The sequence below is a fragment of the Lycium ferocissimum genome, chromosome 1, assembly GCF_029784015.1.
Source record: "Lycium ferocissimum isolate CSIRO_LF1 chromosome 1, AGI_CSIRO_Lferr_CH_V1, whole genome shotgun sequence".
Lineage (NCBI taxonomy): Eukaryota > Viridiplantae > Streptophyta > Magnoliopsida > Solanales > Solanaceae > Lycium > Lycium ferocissimum.
In genome coordinates this window covers 13,566,639-13,584,713 of record NC_081342.1, presented here as the reverse complement: position 1 = coordinate 13,584,713, position 18,075 = coordinate 13,566,639, and the positions used below count along the sequence as shown (strand labels likewise).

Genomic DNA, 18,075 nt, shown 5'->3' with positions numbered 1-18,075 from the left:
TTTTGTTCTTTTTAGTCTAGGAATAGAATAATGATTTTTCTGTCCCTCCACTTTCATCTAAAAACTGACCAATAGCTGAAGTAGTGGGCCTGGCCCACTAATTTACTCTTAACCAATTCACCAACTAATATTATATCATGTGAATAATATTCAACAACTAATTTATACATACATGTTATATGGGTATAATTAGTACACGCTCCGATATGAAACTCGTTAAAATTAAATACTCTACAAATAAGGAAGTAATTCTAAGCACTTGAAAATTTTCGGGTTGTTACATAATGTCTATTTAATGTGTTTTTAGTGCTTTTCGTAATGGAGCGATTTAGAATGAAAACAGCTTAAAGTGCGGTTGGTCGAACTCAATATACGGACGTATTCTCAAATACGGGCCGTATTCCATGGCGTATTTAAAGATAAGCGTAAACCGTAAGGGCATGCTGAGAAGATAGTGAAATACGAACAACTTTTACGGACCGTATTCCACTTTACGGTCCGTCTTTCAAAGTGTATTTAATCATTTAGATATTTGGCAGTAAGTTGAAGTTTGCAAAGTGAAAGACGATCATACAGAAGACGAACCGTAAATCAAAATACGGTCCGTATTTCAGGAGGTTGCAAGTGCTCATGTCTTGAAGGAAACCTGGGCGTAAACTGGTTTACGGTCTGTATTATGATATACGGACCATATTTTGTATCGACGGGGACCAAAGTGTAAATCTGTAACTTTGACGTTTTCAGAACCTATAAATAGCCATTGTAGGGTTTTAATTGTTATCAGTTGTTTTATTTTATCTCTTGACTTAGAACATCAAATACTCTCTAGTTTTTGGAGATTCAAACATCAATTCAAGTATTATCAATTTCTCTTTTCTTCCAAATTAAGCAATTAAGAATTCTTTAATTTCTTATTTTTTGTTCTTTGTCATGAGTTGCTAAATACCTTTACTAGGGTTGTGAACCCAATGATGGGTGTTTTGTGATTGGGTTTTGTGATTGATATACACATAATGGATTATTAGGATTTATTTATTCTTCATTCATAATTAATGGTTGTAAACATTGATTAAAGCCATAGACCTTGATTTATTTTGGATTCGGAAACAGCCTCCCTACCTAAGGTAGGGGTAAGGTCTGCGTACACTCTACTCTCCCCAGACCCCACGTTGTGGGATTCACTGGGTATGTTATTGTTGTTACCTTGATTTATTTAGAAAAATAATTAGGGTTGGTAAGAATAAATAACAAGGACTCAAAGCTTTAAACTTTGTTTAATAGATTCACTTAGGACTAAGACGAATTTACTTGGCACAATTAATCGTTCTTCATAGTTACTTTCTTATATTTGGGAAAATCATAGAAAGAGACAATCTTTATTTATTGGAAAATAGTAGAGATTCATATAGAGGTTAGATGCATTTATATAATGATCCATTAGAAGTATATTAAGATCAATACTCATGATCATACACCTTATCTAAAAGGGACACAACTTTGGTTTCTTTTACCATAAATTACAATCCAAAGAAATTAGTTAGTTATTAGTCATAAACAACCCACTTTTACAAATATCATCGGATTAAGACATTAGACCTAAATTAAGTATTCCACAACTTTAGTAACCTCTTCACACCATATTCCCTGTGGGATTCGACCCCAACCTAGTTGGGTTATTATATTTGACATCGTCCGCTTTACGCTAATTAAAGGTGTAATTTGAGCGTATCAGTCTACCGAACACAATATATGAGGGACCTGGTTGAGTATCAGTTCCCTTATGCAACACAGTAAGTACAGAAGGCAAGATATTACCGTGAAAAACTCCTTGCTCAGGGGATTGAAAATCACGACCTACCCAAGTAGGATTTCAACTCTACTACACCAAGCAACTTCAGGTTACAACTCTATCGTAAGCTAGGAACTAACTCACATAATCCTTCACCCTTACAATAACGCTTATGTAGCCTAGGAACTAACTTCTATAGTCCCTCAACCCTTGCAATACTCCGATTGTAAGCAACTCCACTTAGCTAACTCTACCTAAGGACACTAATACACTTAGACTAATCCTAGCCTAATGTACCACTTAACAGCTTGAGGAAACACACTTCCAACAAGCACCCTTTGAGACTTTTGATCTACCTACAAACAACTTCCTTTAAAAAGAAGAGTATGTTTACAATTTAAGCACAAACGAACAAAGACTCACAATAATATAAAGAACTTAGAATAAATCTTGTGTCTAGATCAGGTTCTTCAACTTGTAGGTGACTTTGTTCTCGGGAGATCTTGAGAACTTGTCTCGGCAGCTTTGCACGATTTAAATTAGGTTTTCAAGTCTACCAAATATGTTGTCATCTTGTTGTATATATAATGAGAGCATGTAGGGCTAAAAGAGACCACTTTTTAATTTTGACCTAAAGCATGGGCCAACTCACTGTTGTACTTGTGTGCGGTAAGTGGCACAGCTTTACAGCTATCTCTGCCGATAGTGCAAGGTGCAAAGAGCGCAGATCACAGATCAGGTCTTCAGTTTGACAATTATCAAAACACGAATGCACTTGAAACTATTAATTTTCCCTTTTTTGATGATGACAAACTCATAGACAATGTTCCTCCTGAGAACTAGATTTCCACTTATTCCCCCTTCGAAGTAGACCATCATTTTTAAGGCACCTGCAACATGTTAGCAACATACGCAACACATTTCTCTGCGAACTGGAGATCCTTTCAATTTTAGTACAACATATCTTCTCCCTTTTGGCATTATCAAAAAGATTTCAGTGATGCCCTCTCATAAAAGAAGCCCAGGCGCATTATCCCAGTGCCAAAATGACAACACATTCTAAGCAAGAGATAAAACAAGCAGAGGATTAGCTCCTTTAATTTGAGAAAATGCCAGAGTGAGCCATTGTTAATGATAGTTTAAAGCAACATAAATTGTAGTTTTCCAGATACAACATATGATAATTAAAACACTAGAGAGAGCCTGTGTCAATTAAGAATATCACAAAAGGAAACTTTAAGATATTGAGTCAGCAGGAGAAAGATGTAAGCATGGAGATTTAGAGATCATGGAATTAATAGGGCTAAGAGGCAGAGGCTTTGATAAGATTCTCCAATCGTAAGCTGGCTGCCCGCTGATCACTGACTAGCTGATCTTTGATCTGATCAATCTGTTGTTTCAACTGTTCATTTTCAGCCTTCAGCCTTATGTTTGCAGCTTGTTGTTTAACGCAGTGATCAGGTTCCTTAAGCAACTGAGTCTTCAAGAGAACATTTTCAGCTCATAGCCTAGCAATTTCAGCAATTGCTTTTTCTTGAGCATCAATTAGACTTAAAATAGTCGAAGTAGTTCCAACCCTACCCCTCTTGGGTATACACTCGCAATCCTCTACTATGGTTATTGTGACCATCTGCTTCTGGGTTCCCTTTCTAGCCTTTCCAGTTGCCACTCTAAAGTGTTCAAAGATCTTTGTTAAGAAGAAACCATAAAGAAGACCATGTCTACCCTTGTTGGTATGTACGACCTTAATCATGTGCTCGATCATTAGAGTCGGCAAGCTAACAGATTGATAATTTGCTAGGGCTTCAAGAAGATACAGGTCGGTGATGAAAGCTTTAGTTCTCCCCTCAGTTATTGGCAGCAACACTTTGTTAACAAGCTCGAACATAAGCTAATATTCAGGCTTGAGTTGTTTTTTGAAGAGCCATTCTCCAGTGGTTGTTCCTTCGAGCTTGACAGTCAAGTCCTTGAAAGCTTGAGTGGTTTTTCCCTCTACAGACTTCATTCCGTCGGTAGGTACATCGAGGATATTACTCAGCCTGAATTCATCCAATTCAATCTCAGATCCATTCACATTAGATATCAAGGTGGTGTAGTCATCAGAATAGCAGATGTTTGCATAAAATTCCCTTACTTCTCTGCCAAACACTTTTGGTCGCGGAGCAACAAAAAGATGACTCCACTGTTGGAACTCGATGATCTCAACTAATTCATTCATCCCATTATACTCAGTGATCTTTTCATCAAATACTCTCCCAAGTAGCATTTTTTGCTTCCTCGGATTTTCTTGCCTATGCAGTTCTAATTCTCTGAGCCCTCGTCTTTTTGCAGAGTAATCAGTTACTCCTTTTGAACTGACTTTCCCTTTTATAGAAGATGAGGATCTCCCATTTTCTTTTGATTGTGTATCCTCCTCCCTTTCATCCTCCTCAACTGCCTTGATTTCCTTATCCTCATATGCTTTCTTTTTTTCATTTCTTCTTTCCTTGGAATTTCTTTTCCCTTGAGTAGGATTTTTCTCTTTCTTTCTCTCGACTTCAGAAACCATGATATTCTTCAGTAGATCAATTCCCTCGTCAATAAGCCTTTTTCTCAGCAGCCTTGTTCTCTTCTTCCCTCTAGTCTCCTTTGCCTTCCTTGAGTAGAGAGACCAGATTCCTTTGTAGGTTTCCCTCTTGACAATTTTTCTTTCTAACTTCCACCGTTGCCTTTTTCCACCAGTGGACATCATCACAACACATCCCACTCTCTATTCCCTTCTCCACAACATTAGCTATGGTTTTACCCTGTTTGAAGGAACTAACTTCCAAGATTGTGGAGGATTTCTCCACTATTCTCAGAGATTTCATTTCTATCAGCAGAGATATATTCCTTTGCACTGACTTGATCCTCAGTGTCCTTAACTTTTTCTTCATTTTCTTCGAAGTCCTTGATGTATTGAAGAGCTTCCACGATAGTCATAGTAGGTTTAGAAGGGGAATTTTTAGAAGAGGATACAATTTTTTTGGGAATCTGATTCTTGCAAGTCCTACAGGAGTCTAGAATTTTGGGTTTCGAGGGAGTGATAGAAGGATCTTGATTCGACGAAATAAGGATTTTTTAGGGAGAGGATTGAGGTTCTGGGTCTGATAGGATTGAGCTTTTAGAGGGTGAGAGAGCAATCTTTATTTCAGGCATGGTCGAAAATTCATTTTTAGACATGATTAAACCAAGAGAGAAAGAGGTGGAAGCCCAGAGTTCTTCACTATGAGTTCTAAAGAGAGGATAGTCGGAGAGTTCAAGAGAGAAAGGGAAAAGAAGCCTTTTAGTTAAGGAAAGTCAGTGACGAACCAATTATGATTGGCTGGGAGAAATTTTCTTTATCAATTGGGTTGGTTCAGATAGATGAGGCATTTTGGATCAGCAGGGTTGATATAAGGGAAAAATTTAATGACATGGCACCCTTTGGCAATTTAAAGACATATCAGTACTGAAGAACTACTAACCTGAGTCTAGGGAACCAGGTTCTTTAACAAACGAGTATCAGGCATGAACTCTGAGAAAAGCAAACTCTCCAATACTTTAATCATCCTAATATTGCCCTGTGTGTATACATTAACTTTTGTCATTTCCAATCATATAGAGGAACCTTTCGAGGGAGCACAACAAGTTTCTCATATATGGGAGAGTCTAGAGCCAGTTTTGCCACAATCCAAAAAACACACTCATTTTGGTAGGTCTTGAGTGAGAACTAAAACTTGATTTATTTTTGTTCGGAGCCGTCTAATATTTAAGCCACACTGAGAGTATCTCTTTTGACTGCCTCGTCTCACTCAAGCCTTTTGGCAGAATTATTTACCAGACTTAGGAACCGAAACTAATTTGTGTCCCCTATCATGACAAAACGATGAATCAGATCCCTCTTTTCCCATGCAAGCAACACCTTCTTCTTTATCCAGGGACCAGGTCCCTCTATTTTGAGTTTCCTTTTCTGAAGATACTGATGTCTAATTCTGAAGGCATCCTATGGCAATTTCTCCAAACATTGTATGTATTCAAACAATTTCCCCTCTTCGCATCAATTTTTAACAGGGTTGTTAGGAGTTTTATCATCCTGAACGTCAATTCTTCTTACCTTCACAATCCAATCATGAATGTAGGGAGGCCTATCATATCTATTGACTAGACCACCAAAGAGATTTGTCCAGAGAAATCCTAACCCCTTTTAGATCCTCCTGTAGTTGCCTATTTTTTTCTAGCTCAGAGGTGGACTTCACTTTGAATTTCTGAAGCTCATTTTCCAATTTAAGTTGAGCCTCACAAGCTTCTTCATTTTCTTTTGGAGTATTCATCCATTGCTTCTTTTGATTCTTTAACAGGGAGTTTTCTCTTGTTACTTAACCAATTTGATTTTCAAGAGCTGCAATGGATGCTCTCATATCATCTCTTTCAAGTTCCAAACCATTGATTTCCTCATACAGAGAACTCTTTTCTTTAACAAGACTATGAAAAGCATCGATTAGACTATTTGCCAAGGACATCAACTTTATTTGAAAGTAATTTTTTAAGTTCTTTTGAACTTCAAAAAAGTTTACCTCAAAGATCTTCATCTTCACTATCCGAGTCAGATCTGACCATGAGTGCACACGTTGATTCATTTTCAGAAGCCTCATTATCATCTATCATGAACGCTTTGCTTTGGACGTTCCCATCTTTAGATTGCCGAAGATATCCTTCCAGGCACTCTTCTTGTGAGAAGGACAAGTTCTAATAACATGGCCAGGTTTCCCACACTTGAAACAACAGCGTTGTTCTCTTGATTTTTCTGAGTTTTATTTTCGAGACTGACTATTCCTTCGAGCTTTCTTTTTGCGTCCTTGATTTAAATTTTCCAATTCAGACTCCTTCTCACTTGAGTTACTTCCAGCAACTGCTTTATGGTTCAGACTCTCTTCTTCTTTCAACTTTCTCCTTTTTGGATCTTGCACGGTTTTGTCATTTATCTTGAGAAGTTTGAACTTTGTACTGAACTTGTCAAATCCATCAGCGCACTTTTGAGCCTCCTGTGATATCCTTTCGTTGTCTTACAAAAGGCAACTAAGTTGTATTGACCTAATCCGATGCTTGGAAAAAGAATCCTTTTAGCTTTTTTATCCTTTTGCAGGGTATAGCTATCTAGTGCAAGAGTAAGAAGGCCAGCGGAGATAATGTCCCATAGCTCTGGGTCCTCAGCAGTGATGACACGACAAGAAAAAATATATTTGACAACAAAATTAATAATTTTGTTGCCATGGACTGATTATTGTTGCAAAAAGTACTTTTGGCAACAATTTTTTTTTATTGCATAGACTTTTCCCAACAGCTGTTATTGCAACAACGTGCAACAACCTTTTCTTGTTGCTAAAAAGTACTTTTTGCAACAATAATCAATACTATGGCAACAAAATTAAATTCTTTTTGGCAACAAAAATGTTCATTTGCCAATAATAAACTAAGCTGTTGCCAAATATTAAATTTTTTGTTGTCATTTTTATACTTTCTTGTAGTGTGAATTCTTCCATTTTAGCCTTCCACCAGTCATAGTGTTCTGCATTGAATCTTGGTAGTTTTGAGATACACTCACCCTTCGTTTGGTTTGACGAGCTAGCCATGAAGAGGATCTTTTTTAGCTGTTAACCTTTTAGAAAGAACTTGCTCTGATACCAATTGATGCAGGCTATGCGTCCACCAAACACAATATATGAGGGACCTGGTTGAGTACCAGTTCCCTTATGCAACACAGTAGGTACAAAAGGCAAGACGCATGTTTCAGAAGTTTCATAGACTAGGTTAGTCATGTCATGGCAGGTATGTAGTTGGGTTATCCTCGTTGGCTACATTATTATGTTCAGACTATATTTCGCATTCATGATATAACAATATTTTCAGACTTATGAATATTGAATCATATGCTTTACTAAAATCCTTTATGTTTAACTTATATTATATTTCACATTAGTACATGTCCTATGTTGATTCAGCAAGCCATGTGATTCGCTTGGTCACATGCAGCAAGGCACCGCAGTAAGGCACCGAGTGCCATGTTACACCTAGGCCATGGTTCGGGGCGTGACAACTTGGCTCCACCGCTACCACCATTACAATAGCTACAAAACACACCAATTATACTTTTAAACTCAACCCAATTCCCGTGTTTTCTCTCCTAGTAAATGAAAAAATCCGATTTGAGTACATAATATTTCTGGTGAAGTTTCATTTTTTCCGTGTTCATCCCAACGTTTATATATATGTGTAATCTAACGATAATGAATCGCATCAATTAAGTAAAATTGATTGTTAAGAAGAAAAGAAAAGTTCTCTAATAGAAAAAGAAAATCAGATATGGGACTCAAAAAATTCTGGCATAACTTCATCTTTCCAGCAAGATTGATAGGAATTCATTAGTTTTTTCAGGTGAAGCTTCATTCTTCTTCCTTGTACCAATGAAAAATGGGATGGAGAAGAAGGTTACAACTGAGAATTTGGATGAGGAACGGTAAAATGATTGTTGCAACTACGTAAAAGGGCTAAGTAGTTTCGGATCGTAAAGGAGAGGGAGGTGGGTTTGGGCGGGGTTTTTTTCGAAAATAGTTTTTTATTTTGTTTTATAACTAAAATACTTTTCTTAATTAGTTAAAGCGGTTTTTAAAAGAATTCCTTTTTTCTCTTTTTTACAATTAAATTTTTAATACTAACTTTTTGGATCCAAATGCCACGTGTCATCGTTTAATTCGTCACTTTGCCATGTCACAGCGAGTCATTTTATACTTTTGGCTTATTGTCAAAAAAGTGTCAAATAGGTATCAATATTAAGTATTAGAGGTGTTCAATCAGAAGTTCTGGTCTGTGTTGAGGTGGCGGCGGATGACTTAAGCCTCATGACAATCATTTCAGCTTAAAATTGACGTTGTCCTCAAGGTCACTAACTCACTGGTGAGACATTCAATTTTGGTAAATAGTTGAACCTTGCTCAAAGACAAGTCTGAGTTGATGTGTTTAAATGGAATCTGTGGACAAGTTTAGGTGGCGGCGGATGACTTAAGCCTTATGACAATCATTTCAGCTTAAAATTGACGTTGTCCTCAAGGTCACTAACTCACTGGTGAGACATTCAATTTTGGTGAATAGTCGAACCTTGCTTGAGTGACAAGTTGAATTAAATATCCACAAAACTGAACAATGTCAATTACAATAATAATTCCAACAAATAAGCTCTTCAACTGAAGCATTTTTTAGTTGATTGTCTGAGTATGTTGAAATTGTCTCAATAATTAAGTCAGCTAGAGAACAAAATTTGGAGAAATATTCAGCAACTCATCAAATTGACGTTTTCCCTTAGCATGCTCTTAGATTACATTGAGTATGTTATTATTGTTGTTGTCACATCTTGAAACGATGCCGTTTCATTCCACTTTCAAAACGTATTCCATTAGGAGCCTAGGCTAGACGTAAATAGCAAATTAGAACATAGAAAATGCATATTAATTAAATATTAAATTGAAGTGTAACATATAACGCTAATAGTGTCGAAAATGCAAGTTTGATCGAGGAGTTTTGTGTGTTTCTGCTTTTGTTTTTGTAAGCATGTGTGGTCCTATGGTGTGTAGAAAGGAACAACTATGAAAGGCGCTCACTTAGTTATGTTTGTGAAAATTAGTCAATGTCATAGAGTTCAATTTCATTGGTGTCTATGCGTTTGTGAAATTTAAAATTTTATGACAGTGACTATCATTTAATTACCGAAATTGAAAAATGAATATATGTGAAGTTTACCCCTCATAATCATACTATAGTGTTACTCCTTCCTACAAAGTTATTTCTAATCATTTTCAAAATATTTTCTAAAATATACACTTTCCTAGCGTCCAATTAATTACCATTTCCCATTAGTTTTTTTTTTTTTTAATTTTTTATGGACGTGTTGCTCTGCTATTTTCTTTTTCAAAAAAATTCTATTTGTTAAATACCCTTAGTGGATTTTTTAATTTTTTTTGTCATTACTTATTTATTAATTTCACCAAGTATTTTAGTTTATTTCTTACCAAAGGAAAACCACAAAAATTAATTCTCACAAAACAGAGGCAAAAGCAATTCTTTCTCATATTTATGTTTTTTTAAGGTGTAAACTGGAATTAATTATTTCAAGATCTTTTTGTTGTAGAACTCTCTCTTGTGGCTTAAACTGGAACAACCCCATTGGTCAATTTCCTACTGTTAAACCGATCCAATGGGAACTCTATAATTACATATAATTACACTACTTTATTGATAAGAGAAACCCCAAATATCTTCTTGATGGGGTTCTTCTCTAATTAATTTTTGATCTGAGGCTTTACTTCTTCACCAAGATTGAGTTTTTAATTGGGAAAAGTAATGTGGATGAATTGAGAAAAAAGAGCTGATTATGGGAAGTTTTATTCGTGGTTTTGTGCTGCCATTTCTCCTTTTATCAGGTACACAATTAAAATTTGTGTCTTTGTTGAATATTTATTCAAGATTCTGCTGTTATCAGGTAAAGAATTAGTAAAGTGTATCTCTTTATTGAATATTTATTCAAGATTCTTGGCAAAAGTACCTAAGTGATGTGTTATCTTAAAGAACACTCAATTATAGTTGGATGACGTTGACCCAACATTGGTTCATGCTTCATAGTCTTGAAATAATGTCAATATAGTGTTTTCTAAAATCATCAGTTGGAAGATGTTGACTTTTGAAGACTGTGATCTATCATCAAGTGATCTTGAATGGTATTTGAAGTACTACTGTTACGTTAGGCTTGCGAAATTCAAGTTTATCATGGTCTATGTGTTTGCTGTTTGAAGGTTAAAATTACCCGCGCAACATTAGAGCATATTGTGTAGAACTTTCAAGCTGCGTTGCTCGGACTCTTCAAAAATGCTATGGGGTGTGTGTCGGATCGTCCAAAAGTAGTGCATTTTTAGAGTATTTGACATGGGTTCGGCAACACTTTTGGAGAGTCCGAGCAACATAGGTTTCAACACAGTGTGTAATGTTTCTAAGATTTCACGCTACCTTTTGAGAACTTACAGGATATTCAAGTCATGCATCTTAGAAGTGAAGTGACTAAGGGGTTTACTGGTGCAGGGTTAGGAGAAGAATGGAGGTATACTGTAGCCTTACCAGTGCTTTCAGCAAAGAGGCTTTTCCATGCCTCAAACCCACTAAAGGAGCAAATCTTTTTTGAGAATGAAACTTTTTTTTTTGAGAATGTACTGTCTCCTTCCGTTGCTAGGAGCAAATCTTCCGTTGCTCCACAGCTCGCCCCCTTAGAAAAGAAGTTATTGAAGCTTGAACATGTTAACATTTATTGTTCAGAAGACTGAATAAGATTTACAGAAGCTGACATAGCGTTCCTGATAGAAAATGACAACTCCTTCAGAAAACAAACTTATTGAAATTCTTTTTCCCAAGAAGTCCCGCTCCAACCGCCCGACGAGTCATCTACTTAAAAGGATCCTCCCCGCAGTCCGCCCTTCCTTGAATTATTCGGTCATGCAATACTTATTGAATACAAAGAACAAAATGCATTTCGACCCCGTCTGCTCAATTAGTCACCCTAGAGCATTATAATTCTCCTAAGGCCTCAAAATCTGAACTTTTGGGCATATTGATCACACTAGATGTGTTTCTTTTTGAATGGCATTGATCACACTTGATGTATCACAAGCATAGCCCTTGTAGAGAGTAAGCAGTTCTTAGGTTGCCAAAAAAAGAGTAAGCAGTTCTTCAGTTCTCCTACTCTAAGAACTTAGCATGACCATTTGGAGTTTTGTCTTGCAACTCCAATAAGAAATTGAGGCTACTATAGCAAATTCATGATATTAATGTGTTAAAAATATTTATGAGTGACAACTTTGTTTACCCACAAGCTAGTTTTATGAATCACGAACAACATACCTAACAAACTATCATAGTAAGTGCCTCATCAGGAACATTTGTATACCCTCAAGTGCTTTAAATTGTGTAGAAGTTATCTGACGTTAGTTACTTAGATGCAATACTGTGGATATTTTTGTCAACTCAATTATTTAGAGCCTATAAGTAGAACTCTTGTGCAGTGTATAAAGTATAAACACATTGGTAGTTTCTACCCATACGATAATCTATGGTTTCAACCAATATGGTATAAGTATCTCTCGGTAGTGTGATTTTTGAAAGTCGTTGGCTTCCATTGCGGTATGGTGCAGGTACAGTGACTGCCTGATGCCTTTGTCAGGGTTCTTTAACCAAGTTTTGTCAGTGGTGGTGGCTTGAAAATATCTGGAATAGCTAAAAGAATTGCAAATACACGCCTTCACTTAATTTTATATGTGTATACGTATTCCTATGTATGTGGGTTTTCAGTGCACACAATCTCATCCTATCCGAGTTTATCATCAGTCTTGCACTTTTGGTTCATGACACCCCGTATGAATGAAAATATCCACGCCCTTTTAGTAAACCATGGGGAGCGTCAAATAGTTCTTTAGAACTTGAGTAAGGAATTATAGACCTTTCGATTTTGGGAATTTTTAGAGTTTGTTTGATATAACTTGGATTTTGCCTACCTACCAAAAACAAGTTGGATGCAAACTGTATCCATCATTTGCAATTTAGTCTCTTCCAAAAGATTGAGATTTGGAGCAAAAACCTCAATCTTTTGGAAGAGTCTAAATTGTGCCCAAAAAAAAAAAAGGAGATGGATAAAGTGCGCATCCAAGTTCTCATAATGCCCCCTTACATTTGGAATGTTTTAGTGCATAATTTAGAAAATAAATTGCATAATGAGAAAATCTGTTTGGTAAATGATGTACATTCCATGTTAAATAAAATTGGGGCTTTACACATTTTGTAATATTGAACGCACTGTCATACTGCTGTTATACCATTTATAAAGTATCATTACTTATCAAAAAAAAAAAAAAAAAAAAAAGAAGAAAAGAAAATCTATTTCTTAAAGTTTTTTTGTTTTGCTCTCTGTCTCGATGATACCTATCTTGTGCAGAATGTCGTGCCTAAAATCTTGAACGAGAAGAAGCATGTTTGCTATCTGTTGTTTCAGCCATAGGTTCGTTAAGTTTTACATGCACTTCTCCGTTAGAAATTTGCTAGAAATGATGCTGTCTCATGCGTGGACTTTTCAAGGGACTAGGGAGTATTTCTTTCTTATCCACATAGTAGTGTCTTGTTATTCTCTTGGGGTATTCGCTCCTTTCTAGATTTATAATTTAGCAGATAACTCTTATAGCACTACTGGTTGGTTTTACCTGTACCCCAAAAAATGGATATTTGTTATTGTCTAATAAAAAATTGTGGTTGGTACGTTAAGCATTAGGTGAGATGTTGGGCTCAAATCAAGAATTCTTCTCAGGCTAACCTTGATTTGGGAAAAGAAAGAAAAAGAATTTGGAATTTAAGGTTCTTTACTTATTTATTTTCTGTAGGTGTTGTTGGTTTCTATCAGAAAGTCATTTGGTTATTGAGGAAAGATTGCATTTGTCTATTTCCTTTGTCTTTGCTTCATGCAGTTCTTTCCACATCTTGAAACCTAAAAATATCCCAAGTATTTCGGTCTATGCTTGTGATGCAAACTTAGACAAATTAGACAAGATAAAAGACGATCACATGCAACAGAAGTGCAAGTAGCACAGAAAGAAGGGTTCTTGAGATGGTTTGCTCAATGTCCTGTATATAGACATCAAAATGCAGTTTGTAGGTGTGTGGTGATGATGATTGAAGCTCGTAGACGAGGTAAACCTAAAATTAGGAAGTTTTCTGAAAAGATCTCAATCTCTTGTAGTCTGTGTAGGCTTAGGGAAAAATATAACGGAATCGAAGAAAATATAGATCCATATAAGCGATACCAGCTAGTTGGGATTGTGAAATAGTCGTGATGGTATACTACCTCAGATCCATGGTTGCTACCTGCTAAGGAACCTTTTTTGTCTGTTAAATATGTATTGTCAAATATAAAACGTAGAGCTCCTCTGGTGTTAGAGAATCCCAAATTATGGAATATTGGAACGAAACTGGTCTAAATGGAGTGAAATGAATATTGAGGACTCATACTCTGACACCAACTAGTTTTGAGTTTGGGCATAGTTATTGTTGTTGTTGTTGTTGTTGTAGTAGTAGTAGTAGTAGTATCTCATTCTATGCTTGGCATTTTACAATTGTATTTTTTCCTTTGGCCTAAAAGTAATGTCAAATTACTGGTTGTGTATTCTGTGATTGAAGTTAGTAAAAAGGTAGAGGAAGTTTGGATAGCAACAAGATCATAAGATATTAAAACTTTTGAATACAAGGAGAAATTGCACATCAGATTTTCGCCCCCCAAGGATCAAGATAAGAAGGAAGAGAGATTGGGCAAGCGAATTGTCAACTATGGTCAATTACGACAAATGGTTTGAAAAGAGAGGTATCCTAAATATAGGTCAAACATAGTTTTGGGTCTGTGGGTCTTTTCAATTTCTGTTTTTCAATAATAAGCAAACTAGTTTCTTTGACAAAGGGTGGGCGAGGCCCATATAGAACAGGTACACAGCAGTCGGCTTCTTCACTGATTATTCTTGTATTGAGGACTACTGGTCCTCCCAATTGTAACACTCTACTATTCCCCCATAATGAAATTTTCTCTTTTATAAAATTACCTCATTATTGGCGTCAATTCCATAATGATAAATCTGACACAATATAGAGAAAAGTCCAATGTACAGATTGTAATATTTACAACTGTGGTTTAACGTAAGTCCCTATTGTGGGCAATCTTCTATAACTACCTGACACAGGTTCTTCTATGCCTGAACCTACCTTATTTTTTCCGTTTCCATGCAGCTGGTTTACTGAATTGGAGTTTGATTTCTCTTGTCAATTTGGTGTCTTCTCTTCTTTTGCGATTCACTGCACCAAAAAGAGGTAAACATGCTCTTGTTAGATTCACTTTTCCTAATTTTAACTTTGATCAAGGATGCATTTCAAAGATGAAATTTCCTTCTCTTCATGCTATCTCTATTTTTTGGGTTATTGTTCAGTGTATTTTGACAAAATCTAGATTAGGCTTTATGTTTCACTTTCTGTACCAGTATCTGGTCCCCTTTGAAGGATGGACCAATTAGATCATGGCACGGAAGTGTCTGACAAGTAAAACTAGTATTTCCATGTTTATTTGTTATTTGAATACATAAATAAAATCTAAGAATATGAAGTGCTCTCTCTCTCTCTCTCTCTCTCTCTTCCTGACCCCCCCCCCAACACCCACCCACGCACCCACACACTCGCTCTCTCTCCCGTTTTTATGCATATCATATGATAACTCACACGTGTTTTTAATTTCTGTAGGATTCCGTTTCAAAGGGACAGTTCTGTTGTGGTTTGTTTTCTTATTTTCAGTTCTCACTATTCTTGTGGAAGTGGTTTTTCTTATTGTATGGGCTATTTTGGGTGCGGAACGGGAGTTAGCTGATGTCTGGTGGATGAAACTTATTGGATTGATGATGTGAGAATCATCCTTTCTTATACACATCCTTTTATTTCTTCTCTAGTGTTATTAACTCGTTCTTCCTTTTGTGATGTTCATGCAACATTCTGGATAGGGATGTGATCTATTGAGTACATTGTCATATATGCTTTTGCAGACTGAAGTCATGGAGGTCCCCCGTAGTAATTTATCTCTTGGTTCTGCAACTATTAGCTGCTGGTGTTACTTTATTTGAAATCAACGGCAACAGATTTCGCTTGGCTCAGCTGCAGAATTCCCGCTGGGAGCATGTCTTATCAGTTCTGGAACATATTGGTTAGTTCAAGTCAACTATAAGTCTACCTAATTGAATGCTACTAATCTTTTCACAAGTTAAGCAAAAAAAATTAGGAAACTTTCTGCATACATTAGTAAGTTGAAAGTTGAATATATATTATTCTTTTGATGAGGTAAATTTTTCATTAACGTGAAATCTTCCGATTACCGAAGTGATAATGTGCAACATAATATGATGCCTTACGAATGACACCAAATCTTCTAGTGTACCCAAGAGGTCCTTATTTGTATAGAAGACTGGATTTCTTTTGTGGAGAACCAAATTTTGGTGTAGGTTCTCTACATTTTGGTATACGACTTGTATATGGGGCTTCCCCATCATTAATAAAATTATATACCTTATTAAAAAAGATTATGCACGCTTAGGATTATGATTTCTCACTGCAAGCATCTTGAAGACAATTATGCAACAAATAAAAAACTGACGGAGCTGATCTTTTTCCTATCTTAAGTTTTATTAGCTACTCATTTTGTGAACAAATGAACAAATTTATTTTAAGGAGGTCCTGTTGTATGTAAAAGAGTGTGTATATTTCTTTAGTGATATAATCCTTGTGTATTTTTGTTAATTATATAGAATCTCTTCATCATAGTGTGGCTGATTTTGCTATCAGCCTGTTGCTTACTTTGTGTTTTTTTTTTTTTTTTTTGGGGTAGGGGGTTGGGGTTTAAACAGGATTTCCTATCTGTTTTTTTTTTTTTTTCGGCAATTTATTTTTTTCCCCGTTTTTGTTTTGAAATGCTGCTGTTGTGTTTGCTTTGATTAATAGCTTTTTCTGTATGTTGGGCTTCAATTATTTTGCAATTACTGAAAGATGAAATATGCTCTCCTTCAAAATTGACTTTATTCATCTTATGTTTGGCATGGAAGGTTCCCGTCTTAGAGTGAGTTCTTGCTTATTTCTGCCTGCTGTTCAGTTGATTGTCGGGATTAGCTACCCCTCTTGGCTTTCTCTACCCTTTTTCATTTGTAGCTGTGTGGGCCTGGTTGATTTGTCTTTAACAAGCAACTTTTTAGGTCTATTCAGGTAATTGTATTGATGATCCTTTTTATATTCATATGTATTACTCCCTCTGTTTCAATTTGTTTGTCTTAGTTTGACTTGACACGGAGTTTAAGAAAGTAAAGAAGACTTTTGAATCTTGTGGTCTTAAATTAAAGATATGAATAATGTACGAAAATACCCTTTAATCTTGTGGTCTTAAACATGCCATGTGGAATGTTGAAATTAAATAGTTGCCAAATTAGGAAAGAGACATTCCTTTTGAAACAAGCTAAAAAGGAAGGTTAGACAAACAAATTGAAACAGAGGGAGTAACATCTTTTGTCCTTTTGCTTCTAAATCCTAAGGGTTTTATTTTTCTTCTTTTGATGAATTTGTAGGGGGTGGAAGCTACTCTGGCTATATTCTGGTTTCAACATTTGCCTGCTTTATTTTTATCAGCTCCGTATTCCATTTCCACAGATGTTCTATGTAGTAGCTGATTATATTGGTCTCTACAAAATATCAGCGAACTCTGATTGGCAAAGAATTTGTTCTGGCCTTTCTCTTTTGGCATACTACTACTTGGTACTCACATCTTCAACACTAAAAGTCTGTTATACAATTGGCTAATGCTACTTTCATGATTGCATATTCTCTTTGTACTTCCTGTGACTTCGGAGTAACTTATGATATTGAAGCATTGAGTTCCTTTTTATGTGCATTCCTATTGGTTATATAATTGGCTAATGCTACTTTCGTGATTGCATATTCTTTTTGTGCTTCCTCTGACTTCGGATTAACTTATGATATTGAGGCATTGAGTTCCTTTTTGTGTGCATTCCTATTGCTATATGCATGAAGAGGAGCTTGACTGACCTTAGCCACATCTGTTGTAATCTTTAGCATGTTTCATTTCTTTAATGTGCTTTATTCCTTGTATAACCAAATAGAAAGAGTGCATTTCTGATTTTTTTGAGAGAAACGAGGCTCTTGCTGAGTTGTAATAGTTACAAGGAACTGAAGATGCTATGATTTTATTTTCAAGAACTTGTATGTTTTTATGGTGAAAGGAAGAGTTCAAAGGCCCAAACTGTAGTATTTGTCATAGAGTACTACAAGTTACATTACTGTTACAAGACACTTGATGAAATAGAGTATTAAATCTGACCAGCCTAAGCAAATATAGATTATCCATTGGTGTAACCATTTTATTGCTCTTCAAAATCTTTACTTTATCATGGATCAGATTTTAAGATACAGTAGGCTAGCCAATGTTTGTTACATGGGGAATTCTCAACCTTATCCTTACCCCTTCTGCCACTTCACTTACCAACGCCTATACGTATTTCATGGGCTTTCAGAACTGTCTTCTTCCACCTTTGGGTTTGGCATATTATAGAATCTGTCTTCTTCTCTTTTCTTCTGTTAAAAAATATGACATTCAACTTCCTTCTCTTTCTCGTTCAAAG

The 18,075-nt window shown here is 36.0% G+C and overlaps 1 protein-coding gene across 4 annotated transcripts in view; it reads left to right on the top strand.

Moving 5' to 3' along the window:
• The first annotated feature begins 9,898 nt into the window (after positions 1–9,898).
• The window catches only part of LOC132048961 (piezo-type mechanosensitive ion channel homolog), a 33,086-nt gene continuing 24,909 nt past the window's right edge, over positions 9,899–18,075 (top strand). For 3 of the 4 annotated variants that reach the window (XM_059439661.1, XM_059439657.1, XM_059439644.1), the window contains exons 1-6: positions 9,899–10,260; positions 14,642–14,722; positions 15,146–15,302; positions 15,442–15,599; positions 16,492–16,648; positions 17,005–17,191. In XM_059439661.1, coding sequence (XP_059295644.1) covers positions 10,212–10,260; positions 14,642–14,722; positions 15,146–15,302; positions 15,442–15,599; positions 16,492–16,648; positions 17,005–17,191 — 789 coding nt within the window. In that variant the 5' untranslated portion in view covers positions 9,899–10,211. The remainder of the gene's footprint in view (positions 10,261–14,641; positions 14,723–15,145; positions 15,303–15,441; positions 15,600–16,491; positions 16,649–17,004; positions 17,192–18,075) is intronic. The other variant, XM_059439650.1, reaches the window with a different exon arrangement.